The 21,928-nt window shown below is 39.5% G+C and overlaps 1 protein-coding gene across 3 annotated transcripts in view; it reads right to left on the bottom strand.

The window, feature by feature from the left end:
* Positions 1-1,599: 1,599 nt before the first annotated feature.
* The window catches only part of nin (ninein), a 36,995-nt gene continuing 16,666 nt past the window's right edge, over positions 1,600-21,928 (bottom strand). The window contains exons 16-28 of one of the 3 annotated variants that reach the window (XM_015394227.1): positions 20,580-21,703; positions 14,238-14,336; positions 12,563-12,632; positions 12,312-12,479; positions 12,122-12,238; positions 10,871-10,984; positions 10,546-10,692; positions 10,278-10,457; positions 10,040-10,174; positions 9,848-9,949; positions 9,667-9,759; positions 2,614-2,727; positions 1,600-2,444 (exon numbers count right to left, since the gene is read on the bottom strand). In XM_015394227.1, coding sequence (XP_015249713.1) covers positions 2,229-2,444; positions 2,614-2,727; positions 9,667-9,759; positions 9,848-9,949; positions 10,040-10,174; positions 10,278-10,457; positions 10,546-10,692; positions 10,871-10,984; positions 12,122-12,238; positions 12,312-12,479; positions 12,563-12,632; positions 14,238-14,336; positions 20,580-21,703 — 2,679 coding nt within the window. In that variant the 3' untranslated portion in view covers positions 1,600-2,228. Of the gene's footprint in view, positions 2,445-2,613; positions 2,728-3,324; positions 3,907-9,666; positions 9,760-9,847; positions 9,950-10,039; positions 10,175-10,277; positions 10,458-10,545; positions 10,693-10,870; positions 10,985-12,121; positions 12,239-12,311; positions 12,480-12,562; positions 12,633-14,237; positions 14,337-20,579; positions 21,704-21,928 lie in introns of those variants that run through there. The other 2 variants (XM_015394228.1, XM_015394229.1) reach the window with 2 other exon arrangements.

The raw sequence follows: 21,928 nt of genomic DNA, 5'->3' as shown, positions 1-21,928 counted from the left end.
AAAGTCTGAATTTTGAGATTAAAGTCAGAATTCTGAGATTAAAGTCAGAATTCTGAGAAAAAAAGTCTGAATTTTGAGATTAAAGTCAGAATTCTGAGATTAAAGTCAGAATTCTGAGAAAAAAAGTCTGAATTTTCAGATTAAAGTCAGAATTCTGAGATTAAAGTCATTATTCTGAGATTAAAGTCAGAATTCTGAGATTAAAGTCAGAATTCTGAGAAAAAAGTCCGAATTCTGTGAAAAAAGTCCGAATTCTGAGAAAAAAAGGTCATGATTCTGAGATTAAAGTCATTATTCTGAGATTAAAGTCAGAATTCTGAGGAAAAAATGTCACAATTCTGTGAAAAAAGTCAGAATTCTGAGATTAAAGTCATTATTCTGAGATTAGTCAGAATTCTGAGGAAAAAATGTCATAATTCTGTGAAAAAAGTCCGAATTCTGTGAAAAAAGTCAGAATTCTGTGAAAAAAAGTCAGAATTCTGAGGAAAAAATGTCACAATTCTAAGATTAAAGTCATAATTCTGAGATTAGTCAATTCTGAGATTAAATCGTAATTCTGAGATTAGTCATAATTTTGAGATTAAAGTCAAAATTCTGTGAACAAAATCAGAATTCTGAAAAAAAGTCAAAATTCTGAGATTAAAGTCATAATTCTGTGAACAAAATCAGAATTCTGAGAAAAAGTCAGAATTCCGAGATTAAAAGCAGAATTCTGACTTCTTCCCAATATTAAACTGAAATATTTAAAAATCAATACTGTTTTGTTTTTTTTTTATTAGTGACCCTAATCCTCCTCTGAATGATGCAGACTGTATTCATGTCATGCAGACTGTGACATGATTTGATAGGACATGGTGGGGGGGGTTTGTCCCTTTGTTTTTTTTCTCCCAACATTCAGTCTGATGGCGGTTGGGAAGAAGCGGTTTAGGAATCTGCTGGTCCTACATTGAATGTTACGAGCAGTTGCCACATCCTTGCTTAGGAAAAGCAGTTTAGCTCCCATGCTCTTGTTTCACTGTGGAGAAATTGTGTCCATGGTGATGTGAGGTGTTATTTTTTTTTAAAACCAAAGGTTTTGCATAGAAGCAAAATAAAATTTTAACCTAATTTGATCCAAGCTCCCTTTTCCACAGACCCATTTGTCTCGTTCTTATTCTTCCATAAAGGACACCTTTGTGTAGTGCATAGTCTGTCTTGGGTTTGCGGATATGCAACGCCGTTGTTGATGCATCACAGCAAAGGTGGATGAACTAAACCTCATTTTATTTTATGTAATAAATTTCGGATACCATAGTTTCTTCTCAGCAGTTTTGCACGATGACGCTCTATCAAAACAAACAAAAAATCCAATTAAAATACATATAAGTTTATGGTGGAGGTATAATGCAGAAGAAACACTTAAAACTCTACTTGTTTTTCTTTTTGGGGCATTGTAACTTTCTTATATCTGGACCAAAACAAAAAACAAAAAAAAAACAGCATTTATTTAATTTAGATTCAAGTTGTCTTAAAATATTAATTACATTAAACTAAACCTGAAGAAAAATGACAAATATAGTATTTTGAATAATGAACAAAATGACCACAAACTGACTGAATGCTAAACATTTTATTTACACCTGTAACACAGATATTACCCTGGTTCCACGTTAGCGTAGATACGAGCTTAAAACATTCATGATAGAAACTTCACATGATGCCAAAGATAATTGCATTTTCTTCATTATAATTAAACAAAATGGTAAATATTGCCACAGGACACATTTATAGTGAACATAGTTTTAGGTAGTGTTAAATACAAGCATAAACTTTAATATTAATAGTTTAAAATATTGGTCCTTGATTTTACTCATTGTTTTTTCTCAACATAACAGACCGACATTATAAGCTTTCTATAAACCTTCATGTCATTCCTTTTGTCTTTGGCCAGAGCGTCCTGAGAATGGGATCTTTTTTCTTTCATTTGTTTCTACCTTCTCAGTCAAAAAAATCTTTTAAAAATTATGGATTTTTGTGAAATTAAAAGCCTAGCCAACAATAAAAATAAAATAAATAAAATACTGCAAATTCAGTGGTGAAGTTTACATACATTAGAGCCCTTCAGTTATCCTGCGTCTGCAGCTGGATCTGTTGCACAAACGTCCCAGCAGTTAAATATACACAGTATCTATACAGTTAAAGTTGGCACCACCGACTCCTTCGATATGCTGAGTATTTTACGAGACACCTCATGGGCATTTGTAGTTGTACGGCAGAGACGCAATCGTGGACGGGTTTAGATCTCGGACTATCTTGTTGAGGCTGGAGATCTTTTCCTCCAATAGGTAGTTCTTCTTTTCTGCAATTTTCTGCCGCTGCTCGGTTATTTCCAGAGCCTTGATCAGCTGAGAGTTCTCCACATACAGGTCTTTGATCAGCACATCTGCTTTGCCATTTCTATGCAGCTGAAAGATTCAAGAGAAATAAAATGAGTCGTGTTTAATGTGCATTTACACTCTGCAATATCTGCTTGTTGCCGATGAAACCATTAATGGTTTATAAGTTACTGAGGTGCAGTAAATGTAGCTTTTTGATGACACATCTACTCAGTTTGCTTTAATAACAGTAACTGACCTGGTCCTTCAGCTGAGAGACCTTCTCTTTCAGCAGCAGCTTCACGTTATGCAGCGAGAGTTCAATTTCTTTCATGCGTTCCTCCATGTTCTTCATCTTCTTCTCCCTTTCATCCTGGTGAAAAGACAGCGAGGTGTGAATGAAAGAAAATACAGATGCAGACACTTTGAGATAAATAAGAATTTTACTTCAAATTGATCTTAGAAAGATGGTTTGAAGAAAACTGAAACACCATACAGACATTTGGATGTATTGGGAGATGGTTGCTTTATTTTAGATGGATTTTTTGCAGAATTCAGGTTTAGGTACAGTTTAAAATATTGTCCCTTAATGAATAAATAAAAATAAATATGATTAAAATAATTCAAAAATAAACCTAAAAAAATAACTTAATACATAAATAAAACGTTAGTGTGAAATAAATACTCAAAAAAAAAAACAAAAACAAAAAACACATTTTAAACATTTGGGGGGAAAAAAGTGACTAATCTCAAAACACAATATGAGAAAAAAAACATATTGGGACAGGATACTAATTAAAAAATAAATATTAGTATAATAAGTTGTGAAATGAAAATGTAAACAGGTTGGTGTTAGAAAAAAATAAATAAAATAAACACATTCATTTTGGTTGTGAAGCAGCAAAAGAAACAGGTCCAGAACACATTAAACTAGGATTTACCAACTTAAAAATGAAAAAATAAATAATAAAACATAAAGTAACAGGCTGGCTGTCCATAATGGTGGGAAAGGAGCCCCAAGGTTTGACCTCTAAGGATTTAAACACGTCACATTTATTAAAAATATAAAAGTGAGTCAATACAAATTTACAAAACAATCAACCAGCATTAAGATTTCCTGATCTCAGCTAAGCTTTGCAAACTTTAGAGGAAGTCGCATCAGTTTGTCAATATTTATAGTGTAAACATTACATTTGGTAAAAAAAAAATAAAAAAAAAATTCAGGTAATAATGCCACTGTACTGTAATCCACTTTCCACCAAATAAAAACAAAATAGCAGGATTATTATTGTCTGCACTTTACTGCCACCTAGCTGCAGAGAAACAACCTGCGGGCCTTTTGAATCATCTGTTCACAGTCTTCCACAAGGATGTGGGAAGCTCACGGTTTCACGTGTATCGCTCTGATTTTATTTGCTCCAAATATCACAGCAGTAGAGGAGAAGGGAAAAGTAAAGCATGGAAGAAGAGGAAGAAGAAGAAGCGGGCATCATAATCCACCGATCCGCCTGAAGATGTCAGCGTGAGCGGCCCGTTGCTCCGGCATCGCCCCCTGGAGAGAAAAGGCAGGAACACTTCACCAGAGGTCTACCCTCTCCTTCAATCCTCAACACACACACACACACACACACACACACACACTAGAACTAACTAGAAACCCGTTCAATTAACTGGAAGTGCATGAAGTGAGCAAAATACGACGAAATTATGAGAAAAGGAGCTTGTAGTAAAGCCACTTATGGGACTCTATACCGATATTCACAGATAAAACTAGCCTTTCAAAAGTAAATATTTGTATCCTATGTTCTATTAAATGCTGCCTTTTTTTTTACTAATACAAATCTGAGAAGTGTGGTGTAAAAATCTGGACACCCTCTTTACAAACTTAAATAAAATCCAGTTCAATCAGTTACCCTAAATAGTAAAAAAAAGGTCCAATAGGGTGTAACTAAACCGCAGTAGAATTACTGGGCTATCCAATGAAAAATGAAGAGATCCACTGGTCAGAGGGGGAGTAGCAAAAAACGAAACACTGCATGTCACCCATTCCCTGAGTCTAACATGGTTAAGGTGGTATCATGTACTCGACCAATCACAGTGCAGGAAGAAGGAGCTTACAATACATCACCATCAGTGCCAAATTACCCATAATGCAGCAGTGCTTTCTCTAGGAATTAAAGTCAAAATAGCACTTGCAGTGGAGTGATGTTATAATGGTGCCTTCATTGTGTCCTGTAAAAGCTGGACTGCAACAACTGGCTGCTCTAAAGGCATTTCTTTTTAAAAGGCATCCCCTCCATAGTCTGCTTGGTTCTAGTTCAGACTGGCTGAAGGGCTGCTGTGCTTCTGGAGCTTTAACAGAGACACTAACGCTGGTCGAACCAGGAGGAAAACCTGTCAAAGCTGCAAAAGACACACGGCTAAAGTTTTCCTTTTAGCAGATTGACAACTTGAAGAATTTACAGCTAAAGCTACCGAACATTAACCTGTTGGAACGGCCTAGTCAAAGTCTAAACATAGATACAGCGGTGGGCAGCTAACAGCTTACACATAAACTAAGTTTGTTTGGTGGATTGCAGTTCGTACTAACTTTGTAAATCTCTACCAGCATATTAAATTCAGCTAAATTAGCCTTTGAAGCCAAATCCACCAGTCAAAGCTCCACGTTTGTCCGCTGACAGCATGTTTTAAATAGAGTCATTTGCCTGCAGTTACTTTTCCTTCACCTGAGTAGCAGGACTTCCTCTGAAGGGTGGAGATCTATTTATTTTGGTCTGTGTTATGATTAGCTTGGACACCAAATAAAACAATTATTTTGGTCTGCAATGCCCCATAAATAATAACGATGTGAGTGACAGCACTGTGTCCAAAATAGTCATTATTTAGGAGGTTTTTCTAAGCTTTATTTTTCAATAACATTGAGCATTCTGGGCTGGAAATTGATTTGGTGATGAATTTTCTTAGCAGTTAGCATTGGCCTTCACCAGTTGCCGCCCCCTCCCCTGTTTACGGTTAGTAAAGGTAATATTTTGGTTAGAAACATGGGTTAGTGAAGCTAACTTTATGGGTAGCTGTGCCAATCAGTGCCTAATCCAACTAAGGTCTAGCGCAGGGGTCGGCAACCCGCGGCTCTTTCATCCTTGTACTCTGAGTGGCTTGGGAAAATAAATTACTAAAAAAAAAAAACAACTAAGTATTTAATTGACAGATGAAAGCTCACAGTCCTGCGTAAAGATGAGAGTGGCTTTGTACAGCCCCGATTTGCAGACGCTGTGTGCAGAGGTTCAGGAGCAGAAGTCCCATTAACCGGGTTAAATAAATATTTATGCAGATATTCTGCAAATATTTATTTTTCATTGTTTAGTGACACAGTTCTTTTTTCCCCAATTTATTTTTGAAATTCAGGTCAAGGCTCCGCAACATGCTCTGAAAGCCCAATAATATAAGGATGACAGCTCACGGCATTCTTTTGCTTTTGTTTGCTACACGGATAATTTAAGTTCAGCTTTTTAATATATTTGAAAGAGACATTCAGACATTGTATTATTTTTTCAAGAATTCAAAATGTTCAAAATGTGTTCATTAGATCAAATTTTATTTTCTCTGTAGCACTTTGTGGATTTCATAATCAACACACTTTAGTTGTTTATATAATGTGTAAAGGTAAGAAAAAGCAATATATACAGTGTTATCTTCATTTTAGATAAGATGATAGCCCACCTTCAAAAGGTAGTCAAAGCACTAATGAGTGTTCTGTACGGCTGGGGTGAACCCCGAAGAATGAAAGGGAAGTTGTTTTTTTTTAAATATTTTTTCTTTCTATTTAATAAATGCATTCATAAATAAATTCATTTTAGATGTCATAAAGTATTTGCGGCTCCCAGTGTTTTCTTATCCATGGAAACCGGATCAAATGGCTCTTTCAGTGTTGCCGACCCCTGGTCTAGTGAGTTAAACTCGATGTTTTTGTTAACAATATATGCTCATCTGATCATTATGATGTTATTTCACAAATAAAGAGGAAATATTTCAGTCTCTACATTAGAGATCCTGATAGGGATATGCCTTAAAATAAACTGCAGCTATAACTTCAACAAAAATAGTTTCTACAGAATATGAACTCAGGGGGGGCTCCATAGAAATGCTCTAAACTCTTCAGATTTGTCTTAGAAAATAAGTCTTCTGTAAAAACAATCAAGTAAATTGCAATCAAATTCACTACATTTCAAGGAATATAAATACTTCTGTAAGGCACTGCCTGCTATTTTGTTTCATGGTATAATAGTTATATGATCTGAACAAAGATGCAGCGTTTACACAATGTGGTTCTACTGCAAAGGGCGCATCTTCTGCAACAGCTGCCTGAAGTGTACATTCAGTTATATAAAAAGGTAAATTTTTAACTAGTGTGAAAACAGAAATACATGTCAAGGTGTTAGCATTAAGAGATAATTATGCGACAGGAGTCACCAAAAAGAAAAAACAAACAGGAACCCGGATCACACTCAGACGATCGCTCTACTGAAACCCCCTCAGGCCCTGAGATGGAAACTTAAATAAGGACAGTGAGTTTTGTGACACGTTTAAAGCAACAGATGAACACCAAACCCAGAAAGTAAACACCGTGTGGCACGAGGACAGACAGATGCAGGGACAGACCTGTGACAGGAGCAATGAATGGGAAAAAAGAAGAGAAAAAGCTCTGCATTCAAACAGAAACAAAAAAAAAATAAAATTAATCAGCTCAGATGTTGGGAGGGGTTTTTATACCCTAATATTTCAAAGGCATTTAGTGCAAAACAGTATTTTAATTTTTGATTATCAGTTACTGCCATTATGCTTCTGCGCACAAAAACACAACAGCAGTAACTTCTTCATTCATCAGCATCCTTAGTTCAGTATATGATGTTTATGCTTTCTTAACTACAGCTGCATCTGAGTTATTAATGTTTGACTGCTGGTCAAACATGCAAACATCCCCACAGTGAAATCTGGTAGTGGCAGTATCATGCTGTGGGGGTGCTTTTCTTCAGCTGGGACAGGAAACGGTTACTTTTAATAAGACGGATGGAGCTACATTCACACAGCATGTCTGGAATTCTGATTTTATTCTGAAATCCATTTTTTTTTTTTTTGCTGTTAGCACGTCTATAATAACTAGACATGGATCAGCACCTTCAAATCCAAGGTGGTTCTCCACCAGAGAAAGGTGGATCCCCCTCTTCAGGTCGGTGGAGAGTCCAAGTATCACGGGGTCTTTTTAAGGAGTGAGGGACGGATGATTGAGAGACGGATCGGTGGAGCGTCGGCAGTGATGCAGTCGCTGTGCTGGACTGTCATGGTGAAGAAGGAGCAGAGTCGGGGGGCAAAACTCTTGATTTATTAATCAATCTACTTTCCCACTCTAACCTATGTTCATGAGATCTTGATAATGACAGAAAGGACGACATCGCGAATACAAGCTGCTAAAATGAGTTTCCTTCGCAGGGTGGCTGGGCGCACCCTTCGGGATACGGTGAGGAGCCGACACACCCAGGAGGAGTAACTGCAAGCAAGGTGACTCAGGCTTCTCTTCTGGATGCCTCCTGGTCGCCTCCAGCAGGAGGCGTTCCAGGCAGGTCCTTTGGAAGGGAGGGACTATTACCCCATTTCCACTACCCTTGAAAAACCGATCCATGCAGAGACCGGTCCGAGCTCGGATCAGTTAACCAGGCCGAACTCGGTTCTGACGACCGTTTACACATCACGCTATCTTGGTTCTTTGATTCCTCGCCTCCTAGTGACGATCTGCGGTATTACTGCCAGTATTGAAGGAGGAAATCAAGCCGTTGGTGGCAGTAATGCACCAAAAGTTGTTTACCAACCGCCATAAAACACAAGAGGAAGAAGACGAAGAAAGAGGGAATCAAGCAAATCAAAATGTTGCGTGGAGAAGATTTCGATTGTTGTTTATAGTTGTTCTTCTTCTTCTGTTTTGTGTTGGTTGGCAAGCAACTTCCGGAGGGGCATTACCGCCAACTACTGGAATGGAGTGTGAATGGGGATGTGCAGCCAGACGGAGATGACGCGTTCTGCTCATGCGCTCTTGTTATCAGAGAACCGAGCCAGGGAAAAACCGAGCCGAGCCCACCTCTGGAACTGGTCTGCAGTTAGCTCGGTCCGGTTGTGTCCGGTTATTACACACGATAAGGGTAGTTTAAATGGGGTATACGTCTCTGAGTTGGCCTGGTGTCACCTTAGGTCCCCCCAGAGCAGCTGGCGGAGGTGCGGGTGGATCAGGAAGTCTGAGCATCTCTGTTTAGACTGCTGCCTCGGCAACCCGGCCCCGGAAAAGCGGAAGAAAATGGATGAATGTCTATAATACTACTAATTAAATCCAACAGCTACCAGGCTGGTTTAGGATTGGTTCAGGACACCAAACACAACTTCTGCATGTAGATGAAGAATGTAGACATCACATAGCAGTGCACGGTTTATGGAAGTAATGAGGGATGTGACTGTTACTAAAATCGTTCAATAAAGTTTAGTTGAAAAAATTTTTTTTTAAAAAGGCTGGCAATGATGTAAAAGTCAGACGAAACTGCAGACATTATTGGATATGTTCCTGATTACGTTCCAAATATGGAAATAGCTTTAATCTGATTTTTTCTGGAGTGATGAAAAGATTGGAAATTAGCCATTTGGACTAAAAAAAATAAAAAAATGAAGTCATTTGAGAGTAAAATCTGGGCCAAAAGATCCTATTTGGGTTGAATTTGCTGCTGTGTGAAGGTAGCCTTAGAAGCTACTAAAAACATGAAACTGGAGGATGGAGGAATCACAAAATCCCAATGAGATACAACAGTGGTTGGAAATTGCAAAGTCATTTCATGTTAAGATTTTTAAGGTGGAGGGGGGGGGTGAAACATGTTGCAAAACAAATTTTGAATACCCCCCGAACTTCGATTACAACAATCATGTTATAAATAAGTTTAACAGGCAGATATGAATGTTTTTAAGCAGCTGAACTAAACGGATGAAATAAAACCTCCACAGTACCCCATTAGAACCGATGATGAAACAGACGGTGAACAGGTTCCCCTTTGAAACATCGGTTAACAGACAACCCCAGTGTGACACAAAGTAACGACAGAGCGGTGAAAAATGGAAGAAGGTGGAAGTAATGCATTATACAACGTGTAACGATGCTGTGCCGTGGCATCCTGAAAATGTAATAACTCTTGTCTGTTTTTGTTTTCTTTATTATTGCAGAGTAAATCCAGAGCTTTTGGACACATCTGTTAGTTCATAAGGGGTTTTAATTGTGCCGTACCTGCATGTTGTCTGGATCCTCGCCACGCTGCTGTCCCCTTGGCCCCCTCTGAGGTGATGCAGGAAGAGCTCCACCGAACTGCACCTGAAACGACTAAAACCACAAAAGAATAAATCAACCGTTAAAGATGGAAAATATATTACTAGCAGGGATTGATTTTATAGACAGAGGTAAAGTGTACCTCCATCAGCTGCGTTGACAGTCGAGACATCTGCGCCTTGAGCGCCTCGTTTTCTTGTTGAAGGCTTTCCAGTTCAGTGTTGCTTTGCTCAGCATCACAGCCCTGAAAAGAGTTTAACAGAATAAGGAAACTGCTGCTTTATAAGCAATCTCTAATAAAAACTAAAATATAAAAAAGGGGGAAGATTTTCACCTTTGTTAGCTCGCTTTTAGCACTGAGCTCCTGTTTCAAGGAGGCGTTCTCCTGTTCCAAGGCCCTCAGAAGGGAGGAATGACTTTGTTGTTTCTGTTTGTTCAGGGAGAGGATTGTAGCATCATGTTGACGGATCTAAAGGCCAAAAACCAGACATTAACATTTTTTTCTGTAAAATAAAGATACGTTGATGCAGAGATTTCCAATCATATTTCTGTGGTTGCTCGGTTTGAGCTACCTTTTCTCTGGACTGGACGAGTTCAGCGTTGATGTTGTGTAACTCAGCTTTCAGCCTCTCGTTTTCTTGCCTCAGCAGCTGCTGCTCCTGCTCCATCAGTCTGGAGAGCCCTTCTCTGTACAGCTTCTTGCTCTGACTCTGCAGGCCGCTGGAGTGCAAGGCCATCTCTAAAATATGGTTCTGAGATTAAAACAAAAAGGTCACGCCTTTATCCGGCATCAAGCCTCTGCTTTTGTTAGAGATTCTAGAAGAGAAAAACAAATCTCACTTTATCGCTTGCATTCTGCAGTTGTTTTCGTAGCACAGTAACCTCATGCTTCAGGGAATCCCTCTCCTGCTGCAAAACCTGGACGTCAAACTTCAGGCGACTGTTCTGTCGGTTTACGACTTTGACGCTTTCATCTGCAGATTTCAACTGGAGTGGGGGGGGGAAGAAAATTAGATTAGATGTAAAACACGTTGTTAAGGATTTAAACTTTCCAAAACTAGACAAAACTTTGTTGCAATTTAGAAAAAAACACTAGGTGATCTGTCCAAACTTAGTTTTTCATCAGGTAATAATTCTGGATGTTCTACTTCCTTCAAACTCCTACCTGCTCTTGAGTTTTAGCTAGCTGGTTGCGCAGACCTGCGCTCTCCTTATCCGCAATCCTCCACTCCTCCTCCAGGTGGCCGAGCTGATTCTCCACAGATTCAACACAGACCGCCTGTGATGAAAGAAGTGAAGCGGTTTCCTTAGCAACGCTGCCATGACATCTTTACCTTGAAGTTCATTCGATTCTTTCACACATAAAAACACTTACAGAAAGTGTTCATGTCTCAATATGTTCTAATACAGCTCAGGATATTTTATAAAAAATAATAAATACTTGGTAATAAATACCTGAAAAGTGCGTTGTGCATTTGTATTTCCTCTACCTCCGTAAATGATTAATTCAAGTTCTTACCCTAATTCTGCAGATAAGAAAACTGCAGGTCTTTTGTGTCAAACAGCTTTATTTGTTTACAGGTGACATCTTTGTTTATTCTTAGAAAAAATAGCTCAAGCTCAGGCAGGTTGAATGGAGAACATCTGAGGGACAATTAATGGTTAGTTCTTAATGAATTTGTTCTGAACTTTGAAGGATCAATTTCTAACTCCTGAAGAAGAGCATAATGCTGCGACTAACAATTTTGTGACGTTGCTGCATAAAATTAATTTGCTGGAACAAAACAAAAAAGGTTTTAGATATAGGCCTAAAACAGTCTCAGCTAATCAGAGCAGCTTCCTTCTGAGGCTTGTTGGAACCAGTGGTTGTGGTTCTTTGAAGCTCCTCCAAAGTAGCTTGGGTGTTTCATTGATTAGGAGGGCTGCCGTGTCTTGGTAGGTTTGCATTAAAGCTCAGCAAGGCGTTTTAAACCTTGTTTATTAACGGAACCCCTTCGTTAAGCCTCTCCACTAATTTACCTCTGATGTGTCCCATGGTCTTTAACGCTTTTCATTTACAGATATCCTCCAACAAGCTCTTTAAAGACCAAAAGGATTTATGAAAATATGAAGAAAAAAAGAAAAACAAATAGGTGGTTCCAGCTTTTATCCATAGATCTACAATTTAGACCATTTCTAAAAGTAAATGGGTTCAACAGGATTCTATTTTAGGAATAGCAAAGTAAGAAGCGGTGAAAATGGAAACCATTCTCAGATTTTCATAGATCAAAAAAATTGGAAATTATTCATGATTTTCCTTTGATCATATGAAGCAGATTGCATGAAATCTCAGTGACACAGTTTGCAGTTTAAAGCATGTATGTTCTGCCTGAATTCTTCTAGAGCTGATTGCTGGACTCCAGATGATGCTGCTCACCTCCTCCTTGAGGTCAGAGAGCTGTTGTGAGAGCTGGCCATTTCTCTTCGTCAGCTGGGCACAGTCCTCCACAGCTTTCCTTAAATCTGCCTCCATAGCAGAGACACAGGCTGCCATCTAACACAAAACAACCACCAATCAACTACCAGCTACTGACAGCAGGACTGCTCTGCTGTTGATCAACTCTTACCTTGTTTTTCTCTTCAGAGTAGAACGCCTCCCTCTTTTTATTTTCCTTGATCAGCTCTGCCAGTTGCTCTCGTAGACCCTCGATGTCAGCAACACTTTGAGCATTTTTCTCTGTTAGAGTCCCTTTGTCATCTTCCAGTTGTTGGCTCTGTAACTGCAACTCTGAAATCTGGAGATAAAATAAACCTTTAATACTAGAAAACTAGAAAATTGCCAGAGCTGTTGACTTGATTTTGCAGGGGATTTAATTGCCTGTTTGTTGAAAATGTCAGCTGCTTGTTGAGCTGCAGACTTCTCTTTTTCCAAATGCTCCAAAGTTTTTCTGCAATGAGAGAAATTAAACTTTAGGCTAAAAAATCAAAAACAAGGTGATGACCTGCAGGTAATGTTAGACTTGATTTCTAAAACAACCAAGCTCAGCATCTCAAGAGGGATCCCTCAGGGCTCTGTATTAAGATTTCTTTTATTTATTTTATAAATCATTTTGGTCAGATGTAAAAAAAAAAACAAGTTGTTTCCCATCACATAAGTGGCTGGTTCTTATTGCTAAAATTAAATAAAATAAAAAAAAAATAATTTCTTGCATTTCGAATTAATTAATGAATATGAATTAAAATCAACTTCCTTTTCTGGTTGCATATCTTTCTTTCATGATTACTGACCAAGTTTTTCATGGGACATGAAAACCTATTATCTACCTTATACTCCCCCCCCCTTTTAACTAGGTTTAATTTCATTCTTTTGCAAATCACTTATTCATTGCTTCACATCCAGTGGATCCAACTTCCTAAATGTGACCTAAACAGAGCAACTAAAACTACATTTTCATTATTACGAATGAACAGAAGCCTTTTAAATGCATGTTAAAGTCAGCGGAGACAGCACAGTGATTTGATCATTAGGCATCATTTTCTCTGACCATGAGTAGCCCTCTTAGTTATTAGATGTTTCTGTTTTGGACAATCATCACAACGTCTGACTGATTATGAAATTAAAACTATTTTTCTAAATCTTTTCATTTGAGCCTATAATTCTTGGGCATTTTATGTTTTCCATCTAAAAAAAAACATAAATATGTTGCCTGGAAGTTAGCAAGGAATCTGAATAAATACAAAATAAAATCCTATTATAAGCCTGTAGTTATAAAACGGGAGCTCGTCTGAGTAACTCCCTTATAATCACATTTAAACTTGATGAATTTGGAAAACTATACAGAAGAGAAATTATAGTCAGACTGATGATTTAATGAATTTTACTTTTGTTTTTATGAAGACACCTGAGCTGCTTTGCTGAGCTCTGTTAGCTCAGTGTGAAAAACAGCTGATATCATCCAGTCTGTTCATCTGCTTGGTTTGGATGTATCAAAGCTGAGGATGAATTTAAACATAAGAAAAACTACATTTTTGGTTGATAAAAGCTTGTTTAGTTTTTAAGTTGGGTCCTCAGAAAGTAAAACAGATCCCAGCCCTATTTTGTTTTATTACCCAAGAAATAAAATATTTTCATGTAGCCCTTGCAATACACCCTTGGACCACTAGGGGTAAGAGACTAGAGGCAGGGCAGCTTTGCACATTATTGTGCTGGAATTTAGCTCCCTGCAGCACAATGAGCAAATGTAGATCTGAATCAATGATCTTTTATTAATCAGATATTGTATAATTGAACACTTTCCAAAGGATTGCCTCGACATATATTCCAGTTCTTCTTAGTGACTTAGAGATCTCAATAGTCTGCCTTCCATGCCATATTTTCTGGTTATCAGTAAAAGTATGTTATGTTGATCTTTACAGGTTCCTGCTACCAGATTTACCAAAACAACTTTTTAAATTATTGGCAAATAAGACTCACAAATTATATGAGGAATTTGTTTCTATGATTCTTTTTAAGCCTTTGCTTTCTTTGATTATGAAGCGTTTGTGTTTCTCACATCAACTCGTCCTTGGCCTCCTTTAGGTCCCCTTCCTTTAGAGCAGAGATGTTTTTTTGCAGTGAGATGTTTTCCTTGGCAAGTCGAGCAGCTTCGGATCTAAAAAGAGATGGGAGTAAATTAAAAAGTCTTTCTACGATACATTAATGAAACCAACTCTAATACTCAGCATGGTGCTTTTGAGGGATGAAAGCAGCTAAGCTCAGGTGATCTTAGGCTCTTTACATGGAGGAAAATCACAGACGGCAACAAGCTCTCTAGGTCGTGACTGGGAACAAAAGGAAAAGTGTGTCTAACATCTGCCCACTAATGGGACGGGGTTAGCAGACGCCACTCGGGATCCTAGCTTTTCACTTTACCTATGAGCCTGAGTGGTTTGGTTAATTATCTGCGACTTGTCTCGGAGCTCTGTGATGGCTCTGCGAAGTTTGCCATTCTCCTCTTCAAATTCCCTGCAACATTCCTGGACACCAACTTCCACGGATTCCTCCGCCAGCCGATCGCAGTGCAGAGAAGTCTCCTCCATGGGTCTTTCTGTTCGTTCACCGTCAGAGGTCGAGTCTGAAAGCTCGTCCTGCTTCTCCACTTCATTCAGCAGGTGAAAGAGCTCAGAGTTTTCTGCTCTCATCCGGCTGATCTCGTCCACCAGTGAAGCGTGCCGATCTCTAAAGTCGTGGAAAATGTCAAGCCTACCCTCGAGGCTCCAAACCCTATTTTCCAGCGCATCGTTTTGGTCCCTCAGTTTGGCGTTTTCACACATGCAGTCTTCATACCTGATCTGCAGATCCACCATTTTTAGGCTCTTCGCCTGCAGCTCTTTTACCTGCTCCACTAACAGCAGCGTTTGGACTTTGAGCTTGTAGTTTTCGTCCAAAGCCTGACGAGCAGCGTTGAACTTTTCTCTGTGGTGTTCCAACAAACTTTCTAGAATTTCAGTTTTCTGCTTAAGCAAGGAGATCTTCTCGTGAAGCAGGACATTCTCCTCTGTGGCAGTGTTATATAACGCCTGTAATTTCAGAGTAGCAAACTCTTGATTCTCTTCATCAACAGTTTCAAAACTATTCTGTGCAGATTTCTCCTGGTGTTTGTGCTCACAATCGAGAAGTAGGTCACTTTCCTGTTGGTTGCTAAACCCATTTAGTAAACAATTAAACTGAGCATCCTCCAGCGAGAGCTCAGGGTCACCTGCTGTCTCCTGCAGCGTTAAAACCCCAACCACAGTCTCATGATGCTGTTGATCTGCATGCAAACAGCTTCCGCAGTCCTCTTGTGGTTTGGTCTCCTGGTTGCAGGACTCAGCAGCTACTTTATTTTTACCGTCAGTAAACGCCTGAAGCAGGAAGACGTCCTCACCCCGAACCTCACGGGAAACGACGACTTTGTTGTTTTCGACATATAAATACCCGGCGTCAGGTGATCGTGAGTCCGGATCACTTCGCTCAGGGCTTCGCTGTCCAGGGTTCTGATCAGGAGGAACAGCAGCAGCATCATCTTCACACCCATCACTGAAAACACCAGAGCTTTCAAGCTGTATGTCCTGATTTTCTGACACTTCTTGTTCATCCATCTCAATGGTAGCAGAGTCAGAGTCAACATCGTCCTCATCTGTACTTTCTAAAACATCTTCATCCGGATCAGACAGAGCATGGCAGGATTCACCATCTTTCTCCTCTATATATGCACTGATATGGTTTGACTCTTTCCAGTTTTTTCCATTTAAAGCAGATAAAAGCTCTTCCTGCTCCACCTGCAGCTCCTTTATCTTGATTTTAAGAACATCTCTTTCTGCTCTGAGTGCCTCCACATCAACTTCCTGTGTCTCTCTCAATTTTTCCTCGAGAACCACCAGATTCTCCAGTATTTCCTTCCTCTCAAGCTCAAAGTCCAACGCTGCTTGTTTGAGAAGCGTCTCCAACTCTTCAACTTTAACCTGTAAATCGTCTCGCTCTGTCAGCAGATGAATCCTCTCTGCTACCTGCCTCTCTGAAAGGGAAATAAACTCGGTGCATTTTGCCTGCAGTTCAGAAATGTTTCCGAGGAGTTCTGCCCTCTCCTGCTTAAAATCTTCCACCGTTTGATTCAGCAGCAGCTCCGTCTGAACTAATCTGTCCTCCGCCTGTGAGAGGAGCTGATGTTTCTCCTGCAGGCGGCTGTGGAGCTCGTTCAGCTGCATGCTGAGCTCTATTTCCTTACTCTGAGCCCTGCTTGTACCTTCCTCTAGTTCATTTAGGAGCTGCCTGTTCTCAATCTTTAGCATATTCATTTCTTCACTGTGAATATTTTCAAGCTCCTGTCGCTCATTCTCCCACTCCTGATCACATCTATCTCTTTCCTGCTCTACAGCTTCCTCTACTGCTTTTCTTTGGTCTTCTGTAGCATCCAGAACTTTTTGCATCTCCTTTTCCCAGAGTAGCTGTTGATCAGCATGGCTTTTGGAAAGGGTCTTCAGCTCACTTTGGTAACGCTCTTCAAGTTTGTAGATCTGAGCTTGAAAACGCTCTTCTGTAGATTCCTGATCACATGAGAAACGATCTTCTATGTCTCTGATTCTCTGGGTGAAGCTGATCTCAACTGCCTCCCTGTATATAGTCAATCAACGTTTGTTACAGAAGCAACATAAAACCTTTGTTATGTCTATTTCTAGACAGAAATGTTTTTTAAAAGACATTCAAATACTCCTGCTGTTCTTATTTTCATATTTTGCCACATTAATACTGCAAACTTGAATGTACACTACCGTTCAAAAGTTTAGGGTCACATTGAAATGTCCTTATTTTTAAAGGCAAAGCACTGTACTTTTCAATGAAGATAACTTTAAACTAGTCTTAACTTTAAAGAAATACACTCTATACATTGCTAATGTGGTAAATGACTATTCTAGCTGCAAATGTCTGGTTTTTGGTGCAATATCTACATAGATGTATAGAGGCCCATTTCCAGCAACTATCACTCCAGTGTTCTAATGGTACAATGTGTTTGCTCATTGGCTCAGAAGGCTAATTGATGATTAGAAAACATTTGTGCAATCATGTTCACACATCTGAAAACAGTTTAGCTCATTACAGAAGCTACAAAACTGACCTTCCTTTGAGCAGATTGAGTTTCTGGAGCATCACATTTGTGGGGTCAATTAAACGCTCAAAATGGCCAGAAAAAGAGAACTTTCATCTGAAACTCAACAGTCTATTCTTGTTCTTAGAAATTAAGGCTATTCCATGTGAGAAATTGCTAAGAAATTGAAGATTTCCTACAACGGTACTCCCTTCAGAGGACAGCACAAACAGGCTCTAACCAGAGTAGAAAAAGAAGTGGGAGGCCGCGTTGCACAACTGAGCAAGAAGATAAGTACATTAGAGTCTCTAGTTTGAGAAACAGACGCCTCACAGGTCCCCAACTAGCATCTTCATTAAATAGTACCCGCAAAACACCAGTGTCAACATCTACAGTGAAGAGGCGGCTGCAGGATTCTGGGCTTCAGGGCAGAGTGGCAAAGAAAAAGCCATATCTGAGACTGGCCAATAAAAGAAAAAGATTAAGATGGGCAAAAGAACACAGACATTGGACAGAGGAAGACTGGGAAAAAAGTGTTGTGGACGGATGAATCCAAGTTTGAGGTGTTTGGATCACAAAGAAGAACGTTTGTGAGACGCAGAACAAATGAAAAGATGCTGGAAGAATGCCTGACGCCATCTGTTAAGCACGGTGGAGGTAATGTGATGGTCTGGGGTTGCTTTGGTGCTGGTAAGGTGGGAGATTTGTACAGGGTAAAAGGGATTCTGAATAAGGAAGGCTATCACTCCATTTTGCAACGCCATGCCATACCCAGTGGACAGCGCTTGATTGGAGCCAATTTCATCCTACAACAGGACAATGACCCTAAACACACCTCCAAATTGTGCAGAACTATTTAGAGCAGAAGCAGGCAGCTGGTATTCTATGGGTAATGGAGTGGCCAGCGCAGTCACCAGATCTGAACCCATTGAGCTGTTGTGGGAGCAGCTTGACCGTATGGGACGCAAGAAGTGCCCATCCAACCAATCCAACTTGTGGGAGCTGCTTCTGGAAGCGTGGGGGGGAATTTCTCCAGATTACCTCAACAAATTAACAGCTAGAATGCCAAAGGTCTGCAATGCTGGAATTGCTGCAAATGGAGGATTCTTTGACGAAAGCAAAGTTTGATGTAAAAAAAATCTTATTTCAAATACAAATCATTATTACTAACGTTTTTAATGTCTTGACTCTATTTTCAATTCATTTCATAATGCGTGGTGGTGAATAAGTGTGACTTTTCAGGAAAACACAAAATTGTTTGGCTGACCCCAAACCTTTGAACGGTAGTGTACATCAAATCTTAAAGATATTTCCTGCTTTTCTATCAAGCAACTTTTTGTTGGAATCATCCCTCAATTAAATCCACAACAGACTTTAGAAGTTATCCGTTTCCTAAACTCCTAAAATTTAGTAAAAAAATAAAGATAAATAAACAAAAAGACTTAAGGAGCGCTTGTCAGTCTATCAACTTCATGTCTATTTATTATGGTAAAACAAACTGATACGACCATGAACACACCCAATCAGAATAAAACATGGCGGTGGCAGCATCATGGTGTGGGAAAAGAGAAGCTGGTCAGAGTTAGGATCAGGCCTTTATTGTATTATTATCATGATAAGTTTCTAGTCACGATAAGAATTTTGATTTATTGTCCAAGCGATGAATTAGAAGAAATGATGAACAAAAACTCCATAAACTGGGAGAATCCTCCATATTTTTATTTCCACCATTTTTGAACTTTATCTTTCATTTATCCCATCGGGGCTTTGATACATTTGAAGAATACGATAAAATGCAGTTACTATGATATATTTAGCGATATTAACAGACTTGCGTCCAATTGTATTACTTGTGGCGGTTATGACTGCTGTGGTAAGCAGCCATAGAGGTACCTGGGAAAGACTTCCAAGAAAAAAAATTCTTTTTTTGTTTGTTTTTTTACTGTTACTTTTATCGGTATGATCTTATGCACTTAAAACCTTACGGCGATATTGGGTGATAACGGCCAGCAATGGTCAGAGTTGATGAGAAGATGGGTGGAGTTAAATTCAGGCCCGTCCTGAACAAAGAGATGCTGTTAAAGATCAATCTGAAGCTAAAAGTCACTTTACAGAAGGACGACCCTAAACACAGAACCAGAACTGAAACAGAAGTGTTTAGATCAAATAGTTGTGGACTATTAGAGATGTCCCGATCCAGGTTTTTGCACTTCCGATCCGATACCGATATTGTTTTTGGACTTCCGATCCGATACCGATACTGGCCGATACCAGCCTATCCGAGCATGTATTTAAGTTTAAGTTAAAGTATTTAGCCTTAGTTGTAAGACTCATGTTGAAAAGGGTTTTAGTACTCTTGATAACATCTAGCCAGCTAAAACTTACCTGTTTATTAAGAGATAAACACAAACTGGACAAAATAATGAATAGCAATCTGAAATTGCACAGTGAACAGTAAAACCGTAAACAGCTAAAGGTGCAAGTATTACTGTAAGTTTTAATAAAAATGCAAAACAGGGAAACACTGGCGCAAAATAGTGGAATGGATCGTTTCAATCGGCGAAACTGGAAAATACGGACCGGATTTTTTAAAAAAAACACTGGATCGGCAGTCTGGATCGGCATTTTACATGCTTTGCCGATACGCATCCGATCCACGTATCGGATCGGGACAAGCCTATGGACTATACCTTATTATTATTATATAGCAACATCATTCTATTAAAGTACTATGATCAAACACATTTCTGATATTTCGTTATACATTTTGGTCTTTGTCTCAGACTGACGATCCAGGTCTTATGTACTTTTAGGTGTTCTTATGTAGCAAAATAACTAAATAAGTTTGTACGGGATTCAGTTGAGGAATTTCTAATGCTTTTATTTTGTTTATATCAATAGTGATATAATGTATTGGCTGAAATGAAGTAATGCAATTAAAGATCGGTAGTGAAATCTAAAGTTGACTTTCCGAGAACTTCTCCGTCTCGAATAAGCTATTCTGCAAAGAAATAATGGTATAGAAACAGCTCAGAATGCTGTTTATTTAATAAAGTCAAGGGGATCTATTAGATAAATATGAAACATTTATTTTTATAAAGGAAATAGAGTATATAAAACAACTGACTGATTCATTACTTTGTTGGTTTATCTGAGGAAACTGCTTAAATCAATTCAAATCCCAGTTTTAATGTGACAAAGAATAAAACATTTTTCAAGCCACAATCAATCCTAAATAATAAAGTTGACTTAATGAACAAATGACGCCCGACTTGGACCGTGAACTCTCACCTTTCCTTACTGATGTCCCCTCTCAGATTGTCCAACATGGCGCTGAGTGCGTTCCTCTCCTCTGCATGCTTGTTGATGAGCTCCTTCATGGCCGCTGCGTGGCTCTCCTCTAGACGAGCCCTCTCCTCTGCTATCAGCTCCTTCATCCTCCTCTCTTCCTCTTCTCTCTCAGTCTGGATTTTTCCTCTTTCCTCCGTCAGCCTGTTTTGGATCAACCTTTCATAGTCCTCTTCCGTTTGAAGTTTCTCCCTCTCCCACTCTTCTCTTAGTTCTCTCTCCCTTTGCTCAAACTGCTCCTGCAGCTGCAGCCTTTCCTGATGAACTTTTTCCAGGAGGACCTTCTCATGACGCTCCTGAAGCAGAGCTCGTTGGCTCTCCCACTGCTCCCACAGTTTCTTCTCCTTCTCCTCTTGCTCCCTGACTAGTCTCAGCGTCTCTTCCTCAAGCAGAACCTGCAGAGTTGTCTTGTGCTGCTCATCTCGCCGTGCGCTTTCCTTCTGCCACTCTTCTGTTAATGTGTTCACCCTTTCATCACGCTCCTTCTCAAACACCAGCTTGGCCTCCTCTAAATGGACTTTAAGTTTGTTCTGGTGGCTTTCTTCCAGGGCATTCTTCTCTCTTTCCCAGTCATCTAATAACCTTTGCTCCAACTCCTCCTTTTCTCTCTGCAGCTTCTGTCTCTCCTCTGACAGTCGTGCTTCTAGCAGCTGACCTTGTTCCTCCTTTAGTTTCAGAATCTCTGAAGCATGTTGGTTCCTCAGCTCTTCCATCCTGGAGAGAAGGTTTTCATCCATCTCTGCTTGCTGGCTTTCCAGAGAATTCAACTGGTCCTCCAGATCAGCAATCTGAGTATGTGCTTCTAGCAGCTGCTGTCTGAGATTTCCAGCCTCATCGTCTTCCTGGTTCTGGAGTTCTTCCTTCTCACTGGCCTGCTTTAGCTCCAGGTGAGCCCGTTCCAGCTCTGCCTGCTGGAGCTGGTTCTGAAGCTGCTGAGCATGGCTCTGAGCGCTGACCAGCTCCTCCTTCAAAGCCTGGGCCTCCTGCTGGAACTGGAGGACCAGGGCAGCTTTCTGGTTTTCATTGCTCATCCTGTGTTCTTCCACCATTTTCTCAAATTCACTGATCTGAAAGACAAAAGAGAAACAAAACATTAGGCTTGAAACTAGGGATGCACGATATTGGGATTTTGGCCGATATCCGATATTTTAAAACTCATGTAGCCGATAACCGATATCGATACCGATGTTAAAGCTGGAAAAAAATAAGTAGTCATTGAAAATAGCAGTTTTGTTATCCATTTCTGACACTTTGAAAAATAATATACTCAAATACATTTACATATATTTTCA

Source organism: Cyprinodon variegatus, unplaced genomic scaffold (genome assembly GCF_000732505.1).
Source record: "Cyprinodon variegatus isolate N-32 unplaced genomic scaffold, C_variegatus-1.0 Scaffold678, whole genome shotgun sequence".
Classification (NCBI taxonomy): Eukaryota; Metazoa; Chordata; class Actinopteri; order Cyprinodontiformes; family Cyprinodontidae; genus Cyprinodon; species Cyprinodon variegatus.
The sequence above is the reverse complement of the archived record's forward strand: the minus strand, read 5'-3'. Positions and strand labels throughout refer to the sequence as shown.